This window comes from Sphaerodactylus townsendi, linkage group LG06 (genome assembly GCF_021028975.2).
Source record: "Sphaerodactylus townsendi isolate TG3544 linkage group LG06, MPM_Stown_v2.3, whole genome shotgun sequence".
Taxonomy (NCBI): domain Eukaryota; kingdom Metazoa; phylum Chordata; class Lepidosauria; order Squamata; family Sphaerodactylidae; genus Sphaerodactylus; species Sphaerodactylus townsendi.
Window position 1 is genome coordinate 47,070,909 of NC_059430.1, and position 26,785 is coordinate 47,097,693.

General features: G+C 40.5%; 1 protein-coding gene across 1 annotated transcript; it reads left to right on the forward strand.

Moving 5' to 3' along the window:
- On the forward strand, positions 1 to 25,377 carry HAL (histidine ammonia-lyase). The gene is made up of 20 exons (XM_048501067.1): positions 1 to 247; positions 2,398 to 2,458; positions 4,188 to 4,215; positions 5,578 to 5,652; positions 5,734 to 5,806; positions 5,924 to 5,993; positions 6,184 to 6,221; positions 6,305 to 6,430; positions 7,116 to 7,255; positions 8,131 to 8,178; positions 10,729 to 10,876; positions 12,715 to 12,810; positions 13,771 to 13,829; positions 16,433 to 16,513; positions 16,857 to 16,922; positions 17,010 to 17,175; positions 21,516 to 21,650; positions 22,435 to 22,543; positions 22,652 to 22,721; positions 24,971 to 25,377. The coding sequence occupies exons 1-20, from the start codon at positions 1 to 3 to the stop codon at positions 25,130 to 25,132; spliced, it is 1,998 nt and encodes a 665-aa protein (XP_048357024.1). The 3' UTR covers positions 25,133 to 25,377.
- Positions 25,378 to 26,785: the final 1,408 nt, after the last annotated feature.

Here is a 26,785-nt window from a genome sequence, read left to right on the forward strand (position 1 = left end):
ATGCCAAGGTACACAGTACATGTCCGAGGGGAATGGCTTGCTGTGCCTTGTCAAAATGGTACGAACACAGTGCGGTGGCTGGGCAAAGAAGCTGTGAGGCGTTATATGAAAAACAAGCCTGATAATGGTGGGTTTACATCTGTGGAGGAAGTGGAATTCTATGTCCGCCGTTGCAAAGGACTTGGGCTGCTCGATCATGATGACAAATTGGAGGTTGCTCTAGAAGACAATGAATTTGTAGAAGTTGGTAAGTAAGCTGCAGATGACTGACTTAAAAATCACTGTCCTTGCACATTGGAGGAGTAGTGAACAAAAATACAACAAAATTAAATATTGTGGTAAGGGAGAGCTCCATGCGAATCCCGTAAAGGTATATGGGACTTGAATGTGTTTTAAGTGTGTGATGTTCAACTATAGATATTTCTTAGAGCACAGAAACAGAAATGCCTTTTCACAAAAGATACCAAGAGCAGTATTTGTTTTGTCCATGTTTGTAAAAGGAATGAAAGGCTTACATTGACCTAAATATACTTTTGATGCAATCTACTACCTTCTATGACTCATTAACTTCACTGTTCCAGATTTTGAACACTATCTGTAATTTTGTACATTATTGTATTTTATAATTTGCTCCTTTTATCTTTTCATTCCTTGCTGTTAAGTTCTACCAGTGCAATCCTAAACCAAATCATACCCTTCTAAACCCATTGGTTTCAGTAGACTTAAAAGGGCATAACACTGTTCAAGAATGCGCTAATTATAAATGCTCTAAAGTGTTTTTCACTTTTGTTATGTACATTCATAGAAGACATGTATTTTGGTTGAGAGAGGTTCAAACTACTTGGCAATATTCTAATTGCAAAACAAAAATTCTATAACATTTAGGGCTAAGATAAATTTCACTTACTTGTAGCAGCTATTGAAAACAATGTGATATGAGAAGTGCTGAAGATGGTGAAGAGGAGTGAAGAGGTTGGAGATGTGAGGAGTTCATTCTGTGTTTTAGTAAAACTTATTCCAATTTTGAAACATAGTCAGTGATTGCTGATAAAAACAGAACTATAGAATATGGACAAAGGCCAAACAGGCAAAAACCTCAGTTAATTGTGAAATGGACAGACATTTGTGTAACTTGGACCCTTGGGTAACTTGGACTTTCCTTGGACACTTGGACACTTTAAGCAAAAATTGTGTGTTTAGTGGTTAGAGTGATGGGACTACAACTAGGAAAACACCAGTTCTGGTTTCCATTCAGACATGACGTGGGCTGGCTATTCTTTCTCAGCCCAACCTAACTCTCTTATATGCTACTCTCACATACTTGGGGGTGGAATGGGATAAAAATGTAACAGATGCCCATAAGAGAGCCATTATGGTGTAGTGTAAAGAGAACTGGATTAGGACCTGGGGATACCCAGGTATGAATCCCCACTCAGCCATGGAAGCTTGTTGAGGGACCCTCAACCTAACCTAACTCACAGGGTTATTGCAAAGATAAATGGTAAGAGAGGAAAACGATGTAAACTGTTTTGGGTCCCCACTGGGAAGAAAGGTGGGGCATAAATTAAGTAAATAAATACATGTACACAATAAGACATGCTTTGACAGGCGCTGTATACATCAATAGCTGTTTGCCTGGAAATAAATTCTGTTAGCCTTTAAGGTGCCATTGGACTTTTCTTTTACTTTGCTTTCCATGTAACCATGGATAGTGTAAATCTGTATTTGGCTGTTGTGGCTGTAGTCTGGTAGTTTGTGCTCCTAACATTCTGCCCGCATCTATGGTTAGCATCTTCAGAGGTATGTCATGGTGAGATGTGCACATCTTATCATGACATATCTCTGAAGATGCCAGCAAAAACTACCAGATTACAGTCATGCAGCCCGGAGAACCCACAATGGCCGGTTGATTCTGGCTGTGCAAGCCTTCAACAATACATAGTTCAGTATCTCTTCATCAAAAATATCTGTCCAATCTCAGTGACGAAGGGAGGGAAAACTGCGCCTGGGCATGAACTGCCTCCATGTCCCTTCCCACCCCCTTCCAACCCCACAACACCCACAACACACCCCACCCTGCCCCGACATGCCCCCACCCCCGACACGTGACTGCAATGGCAGCACCTGGGGTGAGCCGCCCTAGATGTCCCCATTGCAGCTCCACCTCTGTTCAATCTGCAGTGACCTTTCATGCTTGCGAACTTCTTCTGTCCATATCCTGATATATCTGTTTACTTAACACTCAAACTCTAGAGTTTTGGTCAACAGCCACTACCCTATGGACACCCATCAATAACTCAACATACTTTGCACCCTTACAGTTTTTTCAATAACTACTCTGGCAGCAAAAGAGTGGGCAGCCAATTTTCATAAGGGGTTTGTTTTTCTTCTTTCCAGTTATACAAGGAGATGTAAGTTCTCCAGACTTCATTCCATCACAGCCAGAAGGAGTTTATTTGTATCCTTTTAAAAGCTGTTTGTTGTCTGTTGCTTTTCTTATTTTTTGAAGTTGAATATACATAATGTGGCATGTTATATTTCCTGTTGTCATTTACATCATCTTTCCAGACTGCCCGTAGAGAGAGATTGATTCAAATGCCTCTCATCATAATCTGTTGTACCTCTAAAAGCCTCTTTCAACTGAAAAGGGGGTATAAGACATTTCTGTGAATTTATACAAGTCTGAAAAGAAACACTGATTGGGGACGGAGGATTATTGTACATTTCCCCAGTTCCTCTTTTTCTATCCCAGTTCCTCCTGTTCCCAGTTTCTCAATTTTTGTAATGATAATGGCTATTCAGTTTTTATTAAAACAAAGCATTTTATTATAGTAGTATATATGAATATTATATACGAATTTATACTATTCTGAAATGAGGTACTGATTGGGCTCAGAGAATTATTGCACATTTCCCCGTGCCTCTTTGTAATACCATATGGGGAAGGAAAGCTCAAAACAACTCTTGTGAGTTTTTCCCATAAAAGTTTTGCTACCAGCAAAGTCACTGTTAAGGCCTTACGGTGCTTTTTCTTTAACAAGGGCCATGGATTACTTCCTGCTGCACTCAAGGTTTTTAATGCTAAGGCATGCCCTCAACTCCTATATGGTGTCACCTATATGGTGTCCCTCTTCAGATCCATTCCTGAAATAGGAATATTGAACGGATCCAATCTACCTTCTTTTATAAAATCTTTGGCCTGCCCCATTCAGTACCCTATTCTGCTCTCCGTTTGGAGGCAGGTCAACACCTACTTGAGATCAGGGCCTGGAATATAACTTTCAAATATTGGGTAAAACTTTGCTTTAGACATGATGATAAGAGCTTTACCTCTCTTGCTGTATCCACTCTATACTCTTTGGATTGGTGGGCTCTTATTGAAGCCAAGATGACTGCCCTGGGTCTAACGGTGGACACCCTAGCCATGTAACTGTCAAATGAAGTGCTAAAGACAATCATAGGCAAACTTTATGAGTTTGAATATCATGGCTTGATGGCCCAGGCTAGCAAATACTGCTTGCCAATTTCCCTAGGTATTTCATACAACTCCTGGGGCATGGCCAAATATTTGTTTTTACTTCCTGATCCTAAGCTGCATCGTGCACTAACTTTAGCTAGGTGCAACCTTCTGCTGTGAGACAAGGAAGAGGTACAAATATCCCGCACCATGAAAAACTTTGTGAATGCAGGTTAAAAAGTGAGGAATCTATACATCATGTTTTGTTCTACTGCCCTCTATATGAAACAGCTAGATTAAAGCTTCTGCTACCTCTCTTGGCCAGTTCTGAAGGCTGGACCGATCAACAAAATACAGTTCTTTTGAACAACATTCTGGGTGCTGCTTTAGAGCAAATAGCTAGGTTTCTTAGGCTGATTCTGCATGGGCCAAAAACAGCGGTGTGAAAATGGTGTGACAAAAGTATAAACCCTTTTACACCATTTTCATACTGTTTTCACACTGCTGTTTTTGGGCCATGTGGAATCAGCCTTAGTACTGTTATAAGAAAGCGCTCTTAATCAAATTTTTGCCTGGTCATTGTAAGTTCATGTTTGGTTACTGAACCATGTACCATAAAAGTTTACTTCCACACATGCACCATTTCTTGTAGGTCCCCAGTTTGTACTCAAAATTAGTGAGCCAAATGTGAATCAACTTGTAGAATTTGTTTTCCTATGCGTTACTTCAGATATAGTAAATATCGAGAACCAGAAGAGGTATGGATTAATGATCATGTAAAATAATAACAAAATCTCCAATTTTCTAATATTATCAGTTCTGTAATGTCTGTACATTGAATTCACGGAATTCATTTTTTTATATATATATATTTTTAAACTTGTACTGAGCCCTTTCCCAAGAGGCTCAGGGCGGCCACAGCATCTTAAAACAAATACAATAAAATCGTAATAAATATTTTAAAACAATCATTACTAAAACCTTCTGCAGATGGCGACTTACAAAACTAAAAATGCCCCCCCCCCCTCAAGGAGGCCAAAAAAAAGATGCTAAGATGTTAACCCGGTTGGCCATCAAGAGAAGCCTGGTGGAATAGCTCCGTTTTACAGGCCCTGCGGAAACTACTCAAGTCCCTCAGGGCTCCTGGATCCCCAGCTAAGGCGAGCATATTCCATCTTTCGAGGGTAGGCTTGTGCCAGGATCTGGAAAAAAAGGCCCTGGCCCTTGTTGAGGCCAGCCAGATAGTTTTTGGGCCAGGGATTTCCAGGAGGTTTCCCTCCAAGGAGTGGAAAGACCTACTAGGGCAGTATGGGGAGAGACGGTCCCTAAGGTATGTGGGTCCAAGGCCACTCAAGACCTTAAGGGTCAGAACCAATACCTTGAAAATAACCCAGTACTTGATAGGCAGCCAGTGGAGATGAAAAAGGATAGATTTTATGTGGTCCCTACTCAAGGCTTCAACTAGGAGCCTCGTGGCTGCATGCTAAACGAGTTTCAGCTTCCGGATTAGACTCAAGGGCAGGCCAGCATAGAGCGAGTTGCAATAATCTAGTCTGGATGTGACCGTTGTATGGATCACCGTGGCCAGATCAGAATGGGAGAGATAGGGGGCCGGCCAACTGCCTTGCCTGACGAAGATGGTAAAATGCAGTCTGGGCTGTTTTGGCAACCTGGGCCTCTAGGGAAACCTTTGAGTTTAGAATCATCCCCAGACTGGTCACCAATGAGGCCAGCACAGGCAGACTAAAGTTGGCTGGTAACTCCCCATGACCTACCCACAGGACCTTCATCTTTGCTGGATTCAGTTTCAACCTGCTAGTTTTTAACCAACCAACCACAGACTCCAAGCACTGCTGGAGAGCCTCAGGGGCCGAGTTCAGCCAGCCCGTCATTGTAAGGACAAGCTGGTTGTCATCTGCATACTGATGATACTGCAGCCCAAATTTCATAAACTGAAATTTGGCATTTCACTATGATGGGTTCGTTAAAGAGTTCTTAAAAGTGCTTTCCCATTTGCGATAACATTGATTATAGAGAGGCATCGCTTTAATTTCCATGTATAAAAGCTGGTACAATTACATAATTCATGTGCCTTGATCTAACAAAGTTATTTTCTACAGTATATTTTTTTAGATGGGAACAGTCTGACCACAGAGAAGTTAGTCAGTTTAGGAAAGGGCCTCTACAAGATCAAAGTGAGTATTTGGAAAGATTGTAATTCTCAATGCCTACAGCTACTGAAACAGAAAAGTAAATAAGGGCAATTTTATTTCTAGCTTACTCCTGAAGCTGAAATTAAAGTCAGAGAGTCAAGTGATGTTATTAAAAATATTGTAGAAGATGCAAAAGGTAAGCTCTACAAAGTTCTTTTTAAACGAAGGGGTGGCAGTTGGGAATGCAATTTTTTGTAAGGGCAATGGCTATTCAGATTTCATTAAGGAAAGCATTTTATTATTGTCTTTTTAGATCCTGTCTATGGAATCACTACAGGCTTTGGAAAGTTTGCACGGATTCGTATTTCAAAGTGTAAACTACAGTATGTCTTTTCTGCTTCCTTTTTATGCCTAAAAAGCCTATAGACAACATGACCAAAAATATATAGTGTTTTTCTTTAATTGGATTTCTTTCCACAAAGTGATTTTTTTTCTTTTCTTTGCTCAGTTTTTGAAAATTATCTTAAATTCTACATATTATTTCTCTAATAATGTGTTTTTTTCCTCTCTGAGGGAGCTTCAAGTGAATTTAATCCGGTCACATTCTGCAGGTAATGAAAAATTGATTTCGAGTGGGTTTTTTAAATATAATTGTTAAAGGCAACACCAATAACCCTGATGTTTACCATTGTAGGTGTTGGGAAGCCTTTAATCCCTGAGAGATCACGGATGCTTTTGGCTTTACGGATCAATGTCTTAGCAAAAGGATATAGTGGGATTTCACTAGAAACTCTTCAGCAAACTGTTGATGCATTTAATGGTAATGTGATCTATTCTGTATTTGATTTTCATGGGGTTCAGTTGTTGGCACAAAAGTCACCATTTTGGAGGGGACAAAACTCTTATAGGAAGGCATTTTGTGAAGAAATTGTGAGGGATTTAATAGTGCACTTCCCTGAAGCAAGAACAGTTCTTTTAAAGGAGGGGAGGTTCTGTAACAGATCTTCCCAGGTCCTTTGTCAAGATCTGGGGAATCTTGTGGATCTTTCAAAGGAACTGTTGCTGCAGTCTGTTTTATGCCTTCCTGTTTTTTGGCCAAAGACTTGCAAGGAAAAAGGGATCCAGTTTTGTTGCCTCTTTTGAAGTAGCAGCTGCTCCTCTTTAAAAGACAGTCCACAATCCAGTTCATCCTTTGTAAAAGGGAGTGAATATTTCGGCTATTAGTATGTATTCCAAAATGTGCACGGAGGGTGGAAGGTTATGCAAAATGGAACTCTTATATTCTTGAAACATATTACCCTTTCCTGACCCAAATAAGCAGCACAAATCTTTCTCAAGTTACAATTTTAATGTTTGAGTGAGGACAGCTCCATGAAGGGAAACTGTTACATGGGAGCAATGGTTAATAGCACAGATTAGAAGATAATTGCTAAAGAAGTAAATCTGAAGTAGTGGAGTGGATAGATCAGGACTCCTTACTAAAGCCCAGCTTTTCTTCTTGTTAGCATCCTGCCTTCCCTACATCCCTGAGCAAGGGACTGTTGGAGCCAGTGGAGACTTAGCCCCTCTTGCCCATCTTGCACTGGGACTAATAGGAGAAGGAAAGATGTGGTCCCCAAAGAGTGGATGGGCGGATGCAAAATACGTAAGAATTATATAGACAATACTCTGCAGTAATTTTTTGTTTGCTGTTTGGTTTACCATGCATTATTTGCCTGGATTTGTACACTACAGAAACATAGGTTTTGCAGTTTTGATGCCTTAAATGATAAGAAACCACACCATCAGCTTCATATCAAACCCAGTTTTCTTTGGCAGTCTCCCATCCAAAAACTGACTGTGGCCAACCCTACTTAGTGCCTGAGTTTAAGACTAAGCTAGGCCATTTTTGCTGCAGCTGTGATATCCATCCTTGCACTTGTGAAACACGAAAGTTCCAAATAAGGGATCTTTATGTTACTCAATGAGTACTCATGCCATGTTCTTTTTCTTCTCTGTAATGTTCTTGCATAATCATTTTTTAATAATTGCAAAATATTTTTGTAAAAGTGAAGAAAAAATTATTTACACAAAAAACACCAAATGTAGTGAAAATACAGACAAATGGCGCACCATCTGCAAAGCAAAAACTTTGTGTCCTTTTTGTAGTTTACGTGTCAGACAATTACTTTGAAATGGATGTTATCTGACAAAAATTAAATTATTGTAAATAATTAATGTAAGTGTTGATTCTCTCATGGGAAAATCTTGATAGTTATATTTTGACCTGGGTTTAAATGATATTGTTGGAGGCTTCCTAAAATAATAGTCCAGTTCCATAAATATTGTCTCATAGGTAGTGATGTTCTATGCTCAGAGCACATGGATGAAGAAGTGTTGTTGGTATATTTCGAATACACTCATTGAATCAGTTCTTTAAAATTGGGGATGTGAAATACAGCTTTGTGACCATGAAAGTGAAGATCGATTGCCTCTTTTAAAATCAAAGTTTTAATAATTATTATTCATACTGTTCTACAGGTATTGGAAGCCCATGGACTGAAACCAATTAACTTAAAGCCAAAGGAGGTAATAAAGTGCTGAAAGTCTTGTTTCACTATTTGACAGTTAGGCACATCTTTTGACAGTTAGGCACTATTTGACAGTTAGGCACATGAAAAAGTTTACTATCTTTAAGACTATTTGTGGAAAGTTTTTTGATATGGTTGATAAGATGACATAGCTGCTTGAGCACAGTGGAATCAGGGAAATATAGGGCCTTTCCCCACTTACCGTAAGCCCCGCGCTACTTGAGCAGAGTAGCGCGGGGTTCCTCCTCCCTCCCCACGGCAGGGGCAGCCACAGCGCAAAGCCGGGCTCTCAGCTGCCGCTGTCGCTACTCTTAGCTGCTAAGAACATCCCAGGTCTTCCGAACGGCGCTCTTTGACAACCCTCAAGCATGCAGGAGAGCGCAGGATCGTGGGGACGCCTGGGCGCGCGCCTGGGATGCCACGCGCTGAGAGCAGCGCGCGGCATAGGGGGGATGGAAGGGAGTGGGGAAAGGCCCATAGAGAAAAGTTAACACCACACTCTGTCCCAGTGCTGTAGCCCACATCCAAATGTAACATTAATCCCCTAGCTGATTTTTTTAAAGGTTAAACTATTAATTATAGATTACTTACATGTGTATCTTAATCCTGAGAACAGTTAAGAAAGAAAATAAGGAATAATTGCTTATTGTAATGGTGATTTTTTTCCTAAAAATCTTGGATGGCATCCCACACAATTCCTTAAACCTCTGACTAATGTAAATTAAGCAAAAAGCCATTCTAATTTGCCCATTGTCCTATTATATGAGATAATATATTTTTGTCACTTATTCCTAGCACAGAACCAGCAGGCCCAAGTACTTCATACAAGGCTGAGATCCATATCAGTGTTGGATATATTCATGATATAGGACAGTCAACCTCCTGGTAGGCCTGAAGGTCTCCAGAAATTACAGTAGATTTCAGACTATAGAGATCAGTTCCCCTAGAAAAAATGACAGGTCTGGAGGGTGGACTCTATGGCATTATACCTCACTCTATGGCATTATATACCCTACCCAGGTCTCACCATAAATCTCCAAGAATTTCCCAACCTAGAGCTGGCAAGCCTATTGTGATATATTCATGATGACATGTTGTTATCACATGTGAACAGGTGCCTAGAAATGCCAGAATTGCTCAGTCTAGTTCCTTGACAGATGTCATTGGTTTGAGCATTTTTAGTCCTTATATGTCTTTTCTAGCAAAAGATTATCTCACATGCTTGAATATTTCTAATTGATTTCACACACCCATCCCCAAAAGGTCTTTTTACGTTGCTGAGGGTTTAAAATAGTTGGCAATGACATGGTCACAAAAACCTGTATATCTATCCACAGATTACTGATGAGGGGTTGAAATAGAATGAGAAAATATCTAAATGAAGCTTTGGACTTGGAATTTCAGTTTTTAAATCCCTTTCAGTGAATAAGGTGGTAACTCAAACTTGGTATGAATTGAGGGTTTTTAAAAATTCTTTCCTCAGGTAACCCAAAGAGGCCTATATCTTCACAGAAAAAGGAAGGAGGGAACACTTAATTCTTTTCAGCTCAAAATCGTGTTCCCAAGTTGATTTTTGGCCTGTGAATAGAGTGGAGTGGCCATAGACACCAGTTCAAGGCTTGAACCGGAAGCCTCGTAGTCCCATGTGTTCCCTGCCTTTCCATCCCTTCCTTCCACCCTCCTTTCCCCCCTGAGCAAGGATGTTGGGGTGTGCCAAGACTACCAGGTTGACATCTGATCTGGCAGCCTTGCAGCTGTTCCCTTCTTCCCCTTTCCCCCAGTCACAATGTTCCCTCTGTTTACCCAGCCTCTCCCTTCCTCCTCAGCCACAACATTTTCTTCCTTCCCCACCTCCCTCCCTTCCCCCAGCCACAACATTCCCGTCCTTTCCCCATTCCTCTTCCATCCCTCCAGCTGTGTTTCTTTCCTTCCCCCAACCACAACGTTCCCTTGCTTTCTTCCTCATTCCTATTCCCTTCCCCCAGCCACAACATTCTCTATCCTTCTCCCCAGCCCCCTCCCTTCTGCTCCAGCCACAATCAAACAGAAGAAAATGGCAAATACTGCTAAATGAAATTGTTGCACTATGGAAACAAACATTCTATGCATGATTTTAGGTAAAGTTATAACTTATGGCATGTCGTCAAGAGATTTCTAAACATTGCTCACTGTGGGCTTTGTGAAATAGACAGATTACTTAGTGCTGAATTAAGAATGTTGACGAATCAACCCTTGTGCAAAATAAATATTATTTTTAAAAACCCATGCATTTGTCAGCTAAAATGAATTTTTAAAAATCCCAACCCCCCCCCCCCCCACTCCCACAAACAGATTTCCAAAGGTAAAGTTGGGAGCAGTGTCTGCAGCAGGAGCAGGGGAGCCTCCAGTCCCCAAGGCAAAAACTGTTTCCAATCTGTTTGGGGCAAGGGCATAATTTCAGCGCTTGCCCCGGGCCCCATTTCCTCTGGAGATGCCCCTGCAAGAAGTTCATGCATCTTTCTAAAGACAGAATCACTGAAGATAATGAATGTTTGCTGTTTCCTTGAAGGGTCTTGCTCTTATCAATGGGACACAAATGATCACCTCACTGGGCTGTGAAGCAGTTGAAAGAGCCACTGCAATTGCCAGACAAGCAGACATAGTGGCTGCTCTCACACTTGAAGTTCTGAAGGGCACGACAAGAGCATTCGACACTGGTTGGTTATTGAAATTTTAAGGTTACTAAATGATGTACACAAGCAGCTATTTATTTGTTGTTTGTTGTTGGTGTGTGCAGGAGGTTAGACTAGGTGGTCTGTATGGCCTTTCCAAATCTATGATTCCATGATGGTAGCATTAGACCTGTACTGCATCATTTATGCATTCTCTAATTTAGATTTGATAGAAAGCAATTCTTTTAATTTATTTATGCATTTATCTCCCACTCTTCTTCCAAGGAGTTCAAGATGACCTGATGAAATAGGTTAGGCTGAGAAAGAATAGCTGGCCCAAAGTCACACAGTGAGCTTCAAAGATGGGCAGAAACTAGAAGTTGAATCTGGCACCCTAACAGCTTGGCACCCTTACTCAGTCATGAAGAGCAGGAGAGGTCAGATGATAGAGTGAGATAAGGTGATCTAAAGGAGGAGTAGGGGAGCAGTGCCTAGGTCAGTGGTTCTCAACCTGGGGGTCAGGACCCCTTTGGGGGTCGAACGACCCTTTCACAGGGGTCTCCTAAGACTCTCTGCATCAGTGTCCTCCATCTGTAAAATGGATAAATGTTAGGGTTGGGGGTCACCACAACATGAGGAACTGTATTAAAGGGTCGCAGCATTAGGAAGGTTGAGAACCACTGGCCTAGGTAGCTGATTGCTAGTAGCAGGAAACAAAGCATAAGAAAGCCAGAAAGATGACTGCAAAGAAAAATCAGCTAACTTTACACAATGGCCTTCTAAAGAGCTCCCACCTCCTTTTCCACTCTTCAGTTATGGTACTTGGGCAAATATTACTCATCTACCTTTTCACAGCTATTATTGTTGCTGCAGGGAAAACACGAGGGGAATGGTAGGGTACCCAACCAATTAGAGTTCCTAGAACTGAAATATTAGTTCTCCAAACCGATCAGTATGTTTTATGGCTAGTGATCTGTGATCTGAAGTCTGGGTGACAGCAGGTGGTGTGTGCAAGTGTGTGAGTTCCCACCCTTCAGAAGTGATGAGGAGAATCCCAACCTTCTTTCCTGGAAAACTGGGGGCTGTATCCTCACATTAGTCAGATGAGCAGGAGAAGCGTTTACCTGATACCCTGGAGTACTGTGGACCCCAATTTGTGAAACACATCCTTAGACTATGGGGAGAAATGCCTCCATCTTAGAATGTACTCCAATAATTAAACCACTGTGTTACACTGTATTCATTTCATAGAAGCTCCTCTGCTAATCTATAGTTGACAGGGAGACACTTACTAGGAATGATGCATCCCTAAGCACAGACCACTCAAGGTCTTAGTTATGCAAATGGAAGAGTAGGGTGGGAGATAAAAAGTGTCTGCCATCATCCACCTTGCTAGGCTGTCACATGTCAGGGGATAGATTAGGAAACAGCCAAATTGCTTCCTCTTGAGGTAGGAAGATCAGAGTGACTCCAGAGGTGATGGAGTCTTGAAAGGAGTTTGTAAATTCCCAAGACATGGAAAAGAAGTTTTCCTCTCTTATGGCTTCTGATCAAAGTGACAGAAGCTATGCAGACCAAAATCTTTATCTAGGCATTCCCATCCTGTTTGTGTGGGGAGGGACAATGGATAGGAGTCCCAACCCTAAGAACTCTGAAATACTGCTATGCTTCTGTACAGTAAACATGCACTTGCACCCAGGAATTTGCATCAAAGGGCTCCAGTTTACTTGACTGCCATTTGAATTAAAATATTTTTTCCAATTTTTATTCGTCATAACTGTACTCTTTTAAAAAATTAAGCATTTTAGTGCTACTTCTGAAAATACCCTTAATTTACAGAGAATAGCCCAAGTGTTGTACTTAAGTCCCTTTGTCTTAAACAGATATTCATGCATTGCGACCACATCCTGGGCAGAAGGAGGTGGCTTTTCGATTCAGGTCACTTTTAAACTCGGATCATCATCCCTCTGGAATCGCAGGTGAATAGTGATATTGAGGGATATCGAGTATACTTGTATAGAAAAGAACCTGTGACAGATTTCCGAAGATTCTTATTTCTTCCTAGAAGTTTCCAAATATAAAAATTAGAATGCTTTAAGGACATATCAATTATAAATTGTACAAGTAGGGGACCTGCAAGGACTTGTGGGAGACGTCTCGTTTTCTCTTCCCTAGCTGCCCCATGACCTTAGTCCAGCTTCCTTCTTTTCTTCTCAACCACCAGCCATCCTAGTATCATATGACCTCCCTGTCTTCAGCTTCTCCATCCCTCCTCCTGACCTTCTCCCTGGAGAAAGTCTGGCCACCTGTGTGGTAGCCATCAAGCTGGGACAGGTCCAATAACATGGTGGCTGTTGGGCTAGGCCAAGTGGTGTGGCAAGTGACTCTCTGGTGGTTGCAATCAGGTCTGTCCCCAGCAAGTCCTCTCCATCAGGGTTTATGACAGAAGAGAGGGATGGTATCCTTTTCAGAGCTGTTTAGCTCCTCAAATCCATTCTGGCTCCCTGTCCATGGCTATTCTTTACAGAAACCAAGGTCTGGAGTTTCAGCAATATTGTTATGATTGCCTAGCAACCTCCAAAATGACAATTGAAACTTCTATGGCTACAGATGTTGTTTCTATTATTTGGAAGGGTTTTAACCACTTCCTTTTTTAAAAGATTTCAGATTTTTCTGCAAACCCAGGACTTTCTTGGGTAATTTCCCCTATTTGTCTCGAGCTCTATTTTGTGGGTCTATTAATCCACAGTCTATGGCTTGGTTTGGAATAGCTCGAGACAGATAGGAGAAATTCACAAACCCAAAAAAAGTCCTGGGTTTGCAGAAAAATCTGAAATCTTTTAAAAAGGAAGTGGTTTAACTTAGTACCAGAGAGACTTAGTATTAAAGTGGCAATTAGCTGTTTCAAAACAAATCTTTTGTTTGGTTGCATTTTGTAGAATCTCATCGATTTTGTGAAAGAGTACAAGATGCATATACGCTACGTTGCTGTCCTCAGGTAAAGACAGTAATAAACTTTCATACATATATAGTCAGGGACATGTTGAATCCTATCTTCAATTCTGTAATGGTGGTTATTCAGCACAGCCAATCACATTGGTAAATGTATGAGCCTGATGTATTAAAAGAGCTGGTTTCTTCCTCTCTACAGAGAAAATATAATGAGCCAGGTATATGATAAGCAATCAGGTTGGCTGTGTGATCACTGATACTTTGTATTTGTCTCATGGGGTAGGACGAGGTCAACTAAAATATAGACATAATTATATTTGCTTATAATTATAATGGTTGGATCCAGTGATGGGCAGAGATACAAATGGATTTAATGCAGTTCTGCTTGAATTAGTGTGTGACACCTAGCACTTTCCTCCCTGTATATTTCTGTGCCCAGAAAATATTTGTATAGGATCTTGCACAAGTGGAAGTGAAACTGGCAATGCAATAAGCCTGACTTAACACCAGTGGCTACCTTGGTCATTTTCTTGCATTCCTGCTTGTACAAAAGCTCCAGTGAAAGCAGAAATTTTGTGCTGGATCCAACCTGATATTTATAATAGCCAGTATTTGATCAATCCTCTCAAGCTGACATTACAAAATTGGTTATTTCAAAAAATCAAAAAGCTTCTACATACATTACTAATATAGCATATGCAAGTTCATATACTGAAGGAACCTGTAATGTGTTAGATTAATATCTGACTTTTGTTGACAGCATGCATACAGTGTATACATGGAATGGGCACATAGGATTAGTTTTGCATCAGAGATATGAAAAGGAAGTCAGGTTCAATGTTGGGCCATGCGTCATTTAAAAAAACTGAGTTGGGTTCATAATGTCAATCTTTAGTCCATTACCTGTTTAAAAGAGGAACACATTTCAAAATAAGACTTCATAATTTCTGCCCAGTCATGAAGAAATTCTCAGGGACTGTGTCCTTGATTCAAGGGGTCTTCTTCCCTAAATTTCAGGCAATTCAGAGAAAGAATCCCCATTCAATAGGAAATTAAAGTTATCACTCATATTGCAGGCACAGGGAGGTGTGAATTGGCAATCCATGAGTTCCCCCCCCCCTTCCTTTCCCAAGCAAGTGGTGGGTGGGGGAATGTCTAGTGTTTTACAAGAACAAAATGGGTATGTAAGTGAACTTAACCTTATCTTCACCCATCTTACCTGAATGAGATCAATTTTGGGGGACATTTTTTTCCAGTCCACCTGATTTCTCTTATGGAAGCCTAGCTAGAAGGAAGGAGCTGAAAGCATTGGAGTAACATGCAGGATGGGGACTGTCACTTTGCACACTGCATATTTGTTTAAAACTAGACCCACACATCCAGTGAGCCAGTGGGGCTGCCTGTTGTTCTCTCCTGCTGGGACTTATCTTGGGGTAAAGATTCAGTTGCTTAGTGCTATGCATGACATTATACTTGTAGAGAGATTGCAGATCCTGGTTTAGCCGGTATCTCTCCCTTGGAAAAATAAGCTGATCCTTTCTCATCAGGGACCTTTCGAATTGTATTTGATCTACTTTGTTTCAAAGAGAAGTCATGGTGTTTCCACTTCAGGATATACAGTGTGTGTGAATATATACTCTTTAACCCTGTATGTTAGCAGATGCAAAGTGTTCACCGTCTCTCCTATGTAACTTGCTGGCTGACTGGCAGTGTCTACCTATTAAGGGCAGACTTTAGGAGTTGATGAACCACAGACCTTTTGTGCTGCTGACACAAGCAAAGCCTTTCCTTTTCCTAATAATTGATTGAAAAGATGAAGGTAGACCCCTGTGCAAGCTCCAGGACATTACTCATCCTTGGGGTGATGTCACATCAAGATATTTACTAGGCAGAGATGGGATAGCTTGCCATTCCCATCCTTCCCCAGTTCTCTACACTTTACCTCCAGCAAGCTGCATACTCATTTTCCTACACTCAGAAGGATGGAAGGTTGAGTCAGCCTTCAGTTGGCTACCTGAAACCAACTTCTGCTGGGATCGAACTGAGCAGATCTTTTGATTGCAGTACTGCAGCTTATCACTCTGCAACACAGGGTTCCTTAATAATGAATTAGCTCATGCAAATGGTTATATAGAATCAAAGGTCTCCCCAAGGCCCTGACAATCCTGTTCCCAACTTCCCTGCTACATATATACCACTGATACAGACTTATTCTTTCTCTTGCAACTCCTCCCACCTCCTGTTCCTTGAGAAATCAAACTCTGACAGTAAAATAAGCATCTGATTAGAAGGCTTCAGCTGGCACCCAGATGTTGGATGTGAATGATGTTCAGATTTGGAGCATTTCTGGCACTTATGACTGGGTGCTCCTTGTTCTGGATCTTGAATCCCTGTAGCACATGGATGTAGCTAAAGCAAGAAACTGCAAGGAGCACCTCATATACCTTGAACACTGTATATACCTTACACAAAGTGTGAATCAAGATACATTTCTTAAAATGTTAAGCAATGTGAAGATGACATGTTTGACAAGCAGAGATGGGATCCTGGGAGCAGGATAGAAGATTCCTTTAATGTAAACTTCTCTAAATTGAAACACTAAATTACCAAAAGACACAAAATACAGCTTATACTTGTCATTTCTTATAGGTCCATGGTGTTGTGAATGACACAATAGCTTTTGTAAAGGAAATAATCCAAACTGAAATCAACAGTGCAACAGACAATCCTGTATCTTTTTTTGTGATTCTGCTGCTCAAGGAAATTTGACTTATTTACAGTATTTACAACCTGCTTTCCTGCCCAGACAGGGACACCAAGATGGTTTGTGTTTTGTCTGTTGTCTCCCCTCAATAACTATATTTACAATGTTTCTTCAGAGAATTAGTTTCATGTAGGGACTTTAATCATTTCCTCAAAGCTCTCCAGATAGAAGAGCTGCTCAGTTCCTGTATAAAAACTCTTCCTCCTGTAAGGTGGGAAATTTAATTCCATGATCATGGACTTCATTTTCAAAGGAAAGTGAAAATTAGATGCTGCTTATTCACAGTTAAGTCTTAACTTGTCTATAAAGATGGTTTTCGCTGAAAGGAAGGAGACCATTTCTGGAGGAAATTTCCATGGTGAATACCCTGCAAAGGTAATTGAACATTCGACAAAAATATGTTAACTTATCATCTGAACTTAAGGACTTGAAAGTCTAAATCAAGAAGCACTTGCCTTGCAGGCTTTGGACTATCTTGCAATTGGTGTCCATGAACTTGCTGCAATTAGTGAGAGGAGAATTGAACGGCTGTGCAACCCATCCCTCAGTGAGCTGCCACCATTTTTAGTCACAGAGGGAGGTCTGAACTCAGGATTCATGATTGCACACTGTACGGCAGCATCCCTGGGTGAGTAGACAAAGGCTCACAATGGTGTTTAGATAGAGTGATCATAACATACTTCAGTGCTTTGACTTTCTTCCATATTCACTTCAGGTAACATGACGATTATTATACCTGCATACTGTATGATTGCCAGGGTTTTATTCACACATTTGTGAGAACCATATCAGTATCTTAATATATCTCATCTCTTCTTTTTTATTTACAAGGCCAGAATTCAAAGGTTTCCCCACCTATACCTTCCTTCTGCTGCTCATAGGATAGGTTTTCTTTCCTTAAACTTTAACTTGGGATAGAATAATGCATAAGGAAAAGTAATATTTAAGAGATTTTGTTCTGTATACCCTGACACAATAAGTGGTGGTGTCTTTAACCAGTGGTTGTGGTACAAATCATAGTTTAAATGGTTACATCCATGATGATCTGTAGTTTAGTCTATCATTTCTGTATAACAGACCAGAGTTTGTTTACATATCCCAATTTGTCTGATGCCTTGTCTGCTTTCCCACAACCAAACAAAACCATCAGATGCTGTTCCAGGCAAAGCAACATTACATGCACAGTCTACTTGCTATCAGTTTCCACTTGCTCAATTTACTCCTGATTTTTTTGTCAGCTGATCCACAAGCACTGGAATCAGTATGAACAGGGTTCTTGTTCCCTCCCTGGGAAGTCAGTTCATTTTCTTCGGTGCATCCCTTAAATAATCAGGGTTTTCAAGGGAGGGTATTGTCTTCATTAGTGTCATTATTGGTGGTGTCACAGCACCCCAACTTTTTTCCCACCTGCTTATATTAATACTATGGCTGTATTGTTGAAAATTGCACTAAAAATACTAATATTTCAATATACTGTTGGAATGAATTCCTCTCAGTTCTCAGCTTTCTTTTGTTTTTTTAAGTACGTCTTTTTCTCCTTCCCCCATACAGATATTCCTTTTTACCTATATCTCTGCAGTAGAAGAGGCTAGAGACTCACCTTTTGAAAAAATGAGAACTGATGCAATCTAGCATTACAATTATAAACTCTCTCTGTGTATATATACACACACACACACACACACACACATATATATATACATTTTAGTGCATTTAAAAATTGAAAAATGAAACCACTTGTCTTCAGAAGGATGATGGGGGGAGTGGTTTGACAGTGATGACAGCCACCCAATTATCAAAATGTGGGTAAAGGTGGGTGAGAGTGGACAAAGAAAACCAACAGAAAATTATACATGAGGAAAAAGGAGTCAATATTGGCTTCCAGAAAAAGATTGGTGGAGAACTGGTCTAAAAAGAACCAGATAAAAGGAAACAAAAAACCAAAGTTAAATCTAAAGATACAAATGTACATATGGAAATCAGGGGATAGACCAAAGCAGTACAGGGCCAGAACCAATTTTTAAAAACCTATGTGGAAAAGCCCGTTATTGCAATAAATAGGCAAGGAAGCCAAGCCTCAAGCTTGGCCATCAATCACCCTCACCATTTCTTTCTCAATGTTTCACTGCATTCCAAAGCCTTTTTTACATTGAAATGAAACGGATCTTTCACAACCGTTGTCCGTCTCTTTTTGCCATTTTGCTGCATTCTCTGCCCTTGTTTTGTCCTAGAAAGAAAACAAAAGGTTGCGGGGAAATGATTGTGGCAACATCACTCACCTCACAAAAGCATATTGGACAAAAATCATGCATCAACTGTTCACTGTTTAAATGTAAATTTCAGCTTGGCAGTCTCAATTTTTCATGGAGACCATGCAGAGATGGGAGAGGGAGTTCAGCTTTGCAATTTTAAATGTTTCTAATTTCAAAATGTTATGTTTACACACACATATATGACTATCAATATAAGATACGCTTCTTACATCTGATGAAGTGGGCTCTAGTTCATAAAAACTTTATGTCACAATAACCTTTAGAAAGTAAATTAGTCAGAAATAAATCTCAGTTTTCCTTATGCCTTTGTCTAGCACAAAAACAGCAGCATAAGAAGGTGCTGAATGTGATACACTAGGACAGCGGTTCTCAACCTGTGGGTCGCGACCCCTTTGGGGGTCGAACGACCCTTTTCACAGGGGTCGTTGAAGACTCTCTGCATCAGTGTTCTCCATCTGTAAAATGGATAAATTTTAGGGTTGGGGGTCATCACAACATGAGGAACTGTATTAAGGGGTCACGGCATTAGGAAGGTTGAGAACCACTGCGCTAGGATAACTGGGATTGGTTTTACTGACATATCTTGTAAAAAGATTTAAGTTGTTTGTCATATAACTTAAAGCTTAATGCCCACATTAGCACAGTTGCATTTGGGAAATGCCATATCAGATGGTTTACCATACAATAACAATAAAAACTGATGGCTTAAAATATAAAATATAATCACTTCCAATTATTGCGGGGAATAGTTTTATCTACTAACCTCAGATTCCATATGTGCTCTAACTAAAACAAGCCTAAAACAAAACATATTAAAAACCACAAAAGTAAATTATAGTCACATACCTAACCTACAGTGATGTTTGTTTGTTTAATCCAGATTGTAAATTACTATTCCACATTTATAACCACAAATACAGATCAAAACTTTGCTCCAGTGCTGCTTTTGTTGAGTAGCTTAGTATCCATCTCAGGATAGGCACATATTTAAATGTGACTCTAATGACTCCCACATGGCTATCTACCTCAGCTTGGGAGAGGGATTTGTGCATCTCCTAGGATTTCTCTGAACTGTGCCTAACCTGATTTGCGATGAAGTTTTGGAAAAGATCACAATATAACCGTGGATGGCTCTGTATGAAAGACAAAATTTGATTTTTCCCCCCATCCACACAGCAGTGATTTTCTCTGGGATTGCACTTGTAGCATCTATTTTCTCCCCACTCCCTGCCATAAGAAGCTTTAATTTTTTTAAATTGGTGTTAGAATTTAATTATTTTAAATTCTAAAAGTCAAGCATAAGCCCATCTGTGGATTTGTAATCAGGGCCATGCTGACATATAGTTCTGCAAACTTGGAGAACTAGGGTTGCCAAGTTCCAGGTGGTAGCTGGAGATCTCCTGCTATTTATAACTGATCTCCAAGCAACACAGATTCACCTGGAGTTCACCTGGAGAAAATGGCTGCTTTGGGAAAGTGGACTCTGGTGGCATTATTCCACATCAAAGTCTCTCCTTCCTCAAACCCTGCCCTCCTCAGGCTCTACCCCCCCACCCGCCCCCAATCTCCAGGCATTTACCGCCCTGAAGCTGGCAACCTTATGAGAGACTTGTTTCTGAAAAATCTGAAAAATTACATTAGGGGACTTAAATCCCCCTCCCAAAAAAACCAAGAATGTGGGATACACATGTGTAGACAATGACCCTATCTTCTTTGTCAGCACCTGGGAGCTGTGGTGGAAATAGTAGAGGAGAGCAGAAGCCGCATCTGGCTGCTGGTGGGGGTGGATGGCTCAGAGGAATGGTGGCAGAGATCAAGACCTGCACATGACCTGGTAGCAGAGACTGAGAGCCGTGCAGGATCCAGTGGTGGTCGCCAGGGATGGTGGCAAAGCTCTGGAGCTGCAAAGGGTCCAGTGGTGGCCTACACTGCCAGCCCAGTCTGCACTGCTACTCCTGGCGTGGCTCCACAGGTTTACCACCACAGCAGTACCCCCATCTCACCTGAACTCAAATTTGTTGCCACAATGGTGGCAGCGTAGGCTCAGGAAGCCACTACCACTGTTAAACTGGTGTCAGGTCAGAGGTAGATGGTACTGTTACTGCTGTTAAGACAGCAAACCTGGGATTGGACAGAATGAGAGGGGCCCAATTTAGTCTTCATTCGAAACCCCAGTTATTACTAACCAGAGATTGCAAGTTCAAGCCATAGTTTGTTTGTTTGTTTGTTTGTTTATTGGTTGCATTTTTATACCGCCCTCCCCAGAGGGGCTCAGTTTAGAATCCCAGTTTAGCATGCACAAGCAAAGCAAATAGTTGTTTATTCAAATTCATACATAACATCAAACCAGATGGCATGCTTAAAGACCAACAGGATTTTTGAAGCATAAGCTTTCAAGAGTCAAAACTTCCTTCATGAAACCAAAATGTAATCAAACATCAAATATAATCATGACAAATATTGTTACATGTTGTAGATTATTATTATAAAAGGTATAAGGATTCTTTGTTCCTCTGCATGATTATTGTTCAATATGGGTCATCATTTCCATGGTTGCAATCCTAAGAACACTTTCCTGGAAATAAGCCCCATTTATCACTTAAGAGATTGACTTTTGAGAAGACCAGCTTAGGGTTACTCCCAAAGTGTAAGTTTGCCTTGGAGTACAACACTTATTCATGTTGAACTTTTGCAGTTTCTGAGAACAAAGCCTTGTGCCACCCCTCTTCTGTGGATTCTCTTTCAACTAGTGCTGCCACAGAGGACCATGTGTCTATGGGAGGATGGGCTGCCAGAAAAGCACTAAAAGTCATTGAGAATGTTGAACAAGGTAAAGTGTGGGGGAAGAACCCATGTATGCCACCTTGAGCCCCTTGCAGAAAAGGTAGGACTTTTAAAAATCACCAAATAAACACTTTATTTGGCTGTATGTCCCATGGCCTTTTCTTGTATTATTTATTACATTTATCATTACTTATTACATTTATCATGCAAACATGTTGAAAGATCAGAATGATAGAGACTTAAAATCACAAACTGTTTAAGAGATTCTGTTCTATACACAGATCTTGAAACTATGACTTTCTGTCTGCCGTCAGCATTGTGTGAATGGCTAATCTCCTTTCAAATCCTCTCGATTTAATTATGCTAGTTTGCTCTCATGCTACACTGTAATTTTACAGACTAAAATTCATCCAAAGTTTAAAGAAATCAAAAGAAGTAAGTTCCTTCTTGTGCCTTAGATATGTAACTCGTCCCCCACACCAGCATCACAACTGCCTGTTCTGAGATATAGGCTTCTTCAGTAATAAACAGAATGAGTTTTTGCATTTATTTCATATTCAGATATATTTGAAGAAACAAAACATTAATATGTTACTTTTCTTAGCAGATTTAAGCTGTTTCCATAACTTCCAGTTGAGCTCTTGTTTTGCTGGATAAATGGCAAAGCATTCATTTCACATGTCAGATTAAGTATGTATCCGTTCAACCCACATTCTCAAAATGACTATGTGAACTGCCATAATATCATTTCTATATCTTCTGTGTAACACCTGGACCACCTTCAATGTGCAGAGTTTACCACTGTCTTTTCCACTGGTTTTGTTCCCCAGTGTTGGCTATAGAACTGCTTGCAGCTTGTCAAGGCATTGAGTTTCTACGCCCTCTGAAAACTACAACCCCATTGGAGAAAGTCTATGACCTTGTACGCTCTGTTGTCAAGTATGTCAAACAAATGCTCTCCAAAGATAGTAAGTTTTCAGATCATTGGCCAAACATTAACCTCTAGCACTACTACATTTAGGAGTTGTACAATTTTTCTGCTTTCAGACCCTGGTTAAGAGATCGCTTCATGGCCCCAGACATTGCAGCAGCTCATGGACTGCTTGTGGACCAGAAGGCAAGTACTGGCACTAGCAATTGATGACACTGAAGATCCTTTGTTCCTTTTGCTAATTGTTACAGGCTGACATTCTTACTTCACATTCCACCACATTCTATGAAAAAATACTTTATATATGGAATATAGGCAAATAGGCTGGGCAAACCTATATCTTCAGGGCATTTGTTTAGTACTAAAGAGCATGTGAAGGCTTCAGGAAAAGAACAATAAATAGTTATTAGAAGTTATATTAGCATAAGAAGATAATTGCAAAATGTCTATTGTTAGGCAGGTGGCTCAGCAAGCTAGATATCAAAGGAATTAAAACTAATGGCTTAGACCTTTCTGGGTTAAACTACACAAACACAAGATATCATCCATTAGCTCAGTGATGGTGAACCTTTTCGAGACCGAGTGCCCAAACTGCAACCCAAAACCCACATTTATCGCAAAGTGCCAACATGGCAATTTAACCTGAATACTGAGGTTTTAGTTTAGAAAAAACAGTTTGCTCTGAGGCACACGTTACTTGGGAGTAAGCTTGGTGAAGCAACCGTGCAACGCTTCAAACGGGTGAATCACAACCCTAGGAGGGTTTACTCAGAAGCAAGGCCAGCCTACCTGTGTGGGGGAGGCGATTTTCTGCTCCCCCCACATGACGAACTCTGTGCGCGCGTGCCCACAGAGAGGGCTCTGAGTGCCACCTCTGGCACGCGTGCCATAGGTTCGCCACCACTGCATTAGCTTATTCATTTCCCAGTAGTTTTCTTAGTCCAAAGTACAACTTTTGAGATATGTCCTCAAGTTTCAACCCACAGCATTTGAGGGACTTAGAATAGGGTTGCCAGTTCCCTGGAGGGGGTGTGGAATCCTCCACACTTTGTTTCTCACTGCTGGGGGAGAAAAAAATTGTCATAGGGCTGAGAAGCCTCTCCGAGAATTGCCAGGGAATCCAGAAGTGCCATGAATCCTCTGGTGCTTCCTAGAGAGACATGACATCACATTTTGCCAGCAGTCCCTCCCCCCACCCAGTCCTCTCCACAATCTTGTGCTGTTGCCCGACCGAGTCTGCAACCCTAACTTGGGATGGTAAAATAAAAAACATTTGTTTTTATTAATATTGACTGCCTGAGATACCAAGGAGGAGGGCCAAGAGGGACAAAATTCTGGGGTCCCTGATCACTCTGATGGCCCATGGCTGAGCTTAAGCTGCTCATGTGACTTGTAGTCATATAATGTTTTTATTTGGCGGGAAGGGGGTGGTAATCAGAGAAGAGCACCCAGAGACTCATGCAGGTCTGGGGGCCCACAGAGGTTCGTGGCAGCCCTAAGGCTACCACCTGTGTTGCTATAGAGCCATTTTAGTTATATAAGCATTTTTTGGTCTCATGCCTCCTGGCAGACACAGGAATGGAGTGGGGTGGGGGAACTAGAATTCCATAAAAGGATACAGGAAATGTTTGTATAGAAACGTAGGATGTAGCAGATGGATGGATATTGGCTGCCCATAAGTGCTTACTCATGATATATATAGCTATTCTTTCTTCACATGGATTACGATCAGGATTTTCTCTTCTGTCCCTCAAAAGAATTCCTTCCCTCTTTGATCAAAGTAGAAGCCTCTGTCGCCCCCCTTCATCATGTCTTTTCCAAAGATAATATCCCCATAAGTGTCTGTGTTACACTGTGACAAGGGAAAACAGATCACACCAGCCAGGTCTATCTGACAAGCTCTCAGAAAGCAAAGCTTTCAGCCAAGAGTTTGCTCACTCAACCTTTCAGCCAAGAGTTGCTCACTCAACCTCTGCCTCTTCCCCTCCAAACCCCCTCTCCAACTGTCTTTTCTATTTAAATTAACCATCCACTGGCACTCTGTCCTTCAGCCAACCAGAAACGATCTCTCTCTTTCATTCATGTTTCTGTAGTTAACCCTTCATATTAGATTGGCTCTACTTAGTTATATTTTAGCTAAGGAATCCACCAAAACATTCCCACAGCATCAACTTCTAGCAGTGATATGTCTTTTATTTCATTATATCTATTATTTATTTATTTACAACATTTATCCAGTGACCTGCTCAAGGGGTCCCTCAAAATAAACACAATGCAATAAAATCACTTAAAGATCATAAGAATTATCAGTGTTAAAATAAACAATGAAAACATGCCAGGAGCATAAAAGCAGCATACAATTACATCTGCTAATATTTAGCCGAGGTTCAAAGTTCATTTTTGTTTCTGATTTGAGTCTCTTCTTTTGCATCTAGGTTTGGGAAGTAGCTGCTCCGTACATCGAAAAATACCGAATTGAGCACCCTCCAGAGCACAGGCCAGGGTCCCCCACTGCTTTTTCCTTAGCACACGAAGACACCTCACACTATCATCATCATCATCATCACCACCACCATCATAATAATGAATCAGAATGATTCAATGTATAATGTATCAGTTTATGGCTTACAGCTACCATTTCAGTATTATATGTTTGGCTTGCAAGGAGAATTAAGCTGCTTACAAATAGATTCATGAACCGAAAAGCAGGGGAATTAAAAGCTTGCCATATCTTCCATGTCATGTAAGCAGTAAACATATTCTATCTTTTCCCATATTGTACTCTTATATCTAAGCCTATATATACTTCCTGGTCTTTAGTCTTAATCTACTACTATTGCAGGCTAGTGGAACTCTAAAGCAGGACACCATGGTGGTAAGACACACTGATTCCCATCTTTCACTATGTTTTCATTTGGTTTAGAACATGGTGTACATTAGTAGGATGAGGCTGTATATGTGGGGTTAATAGAGAATGTGGGAGAAACACAACACCAGAAGCAAATGGGCACTTTGACGTCACACAAAATTCCAATATAAAGGGTGAAGTGAATAAATAAATCATGCATAAAACTGGCTTTAGCAGAGGCTGGCTCTGTTTCAAATGGATTAATTAAATCCATCAAGTTTATGAGACAAATCTGCAGGTCTCACATATTGATAATACTTGAATACTACCTTTCTGACTTTAGCTTTTATAAAAGATACACAGAGTTGTGTTCTTCACAGCTTAAGAGTTTGGTTGTTAAAAATTGAAAGATTTATCATTTACAACCACCGCCAGCCAAGTTTTGGTAAATATGCATAAAACTGTGCTATGCAGTTTAACATTAACATCTGGTTATCAATAAAGCTTTCAACATTAAAAGCATATATTTCACTGAAACTTGACACCACTGACTTCAGATTTAAGATTTCTGTAGCCTGAAGAGGAAGAATACAGGAGCTGAATGACCAAGAGAAAATGTGTGTATAAAGCCAAAAGCTGTGAGCACAATATGGGAGAATGTAGAATGTGTATTCATAGCAGGGACATTAAAGTGGAAATTCTAAGTTGGGTGAGAGTCCTATTTCTGTGCTTAAAACAAAAGGTATTTTAATTGATTTTTATAAAGAAATTCACTGAATTACTTGACCCCTTGAAAGGTAGGAGGTTAATATTTAATTTTAATATGACTTTATAACAGCTTTTATACTGCATGTGTGGATATTGAAAGCAATTAAGCTATAGTATCCCAGTAATTTTTATATCAGCTTTGTAAGGAGAACATTTGAGCTATAACTCCTGTTTTTATTATTATATTGTTTGTCCAATCATTCAAGAAGCATGCTAGATATTCAGTATAGTCCACAGCAGTTCCAATATTACTCTAAGGAATGAGGGGGCTAAACCTGACACAGAATAGGTTACAGCAATCTTGGTAGGCCACAGTTCTAATAGAGTGCAGCTCAAATTAATTCATGATATCTCAACACACATGTAGAATACATCACTCGAGGAAAGGAGCATATCGAGAAAAGGAGCAATTGAAGTCACAATGTGGATTGTATTATGTATGTAAGAATCATTAATAGATTTTACGGACAATAAAGAAAGACTTACTCGACATGAAGTCTTATGAAGCACTCCTCTCTTACACATGTACACACGCACACTATAATTCTGCCTCTCAGAGAAGTAGGAAGACAGAATCACAACATACAGGTAACATCGTCTTCAATATTATCAAATTTTCAACATGGCTCCACCT

Bases quoted from the DNA above. Each gene is read 5' to 3' on its own strand.
- HAL (XM_048501067.1), top strand. From the start codon at position 1: ATGCCAAGGTACACAGTACATGTCCGAGGGGAATGGCTTGCTGTGCCT. The intron at 6,431-7,115 runs GTAATGTGATCT...TCTTCTTGTTAG, and splicing joins AACTGTTGATGCATTTAATG to CATCCTGCCTTCCCTACATC. The intron at 17,176-21,515 runs GTGAGTAGACAA...GAACTTTTGCAG, and splicing joins CTGTACGGCAGCATCCCTGG to TTTCTGAGAACAAAGCCTTG.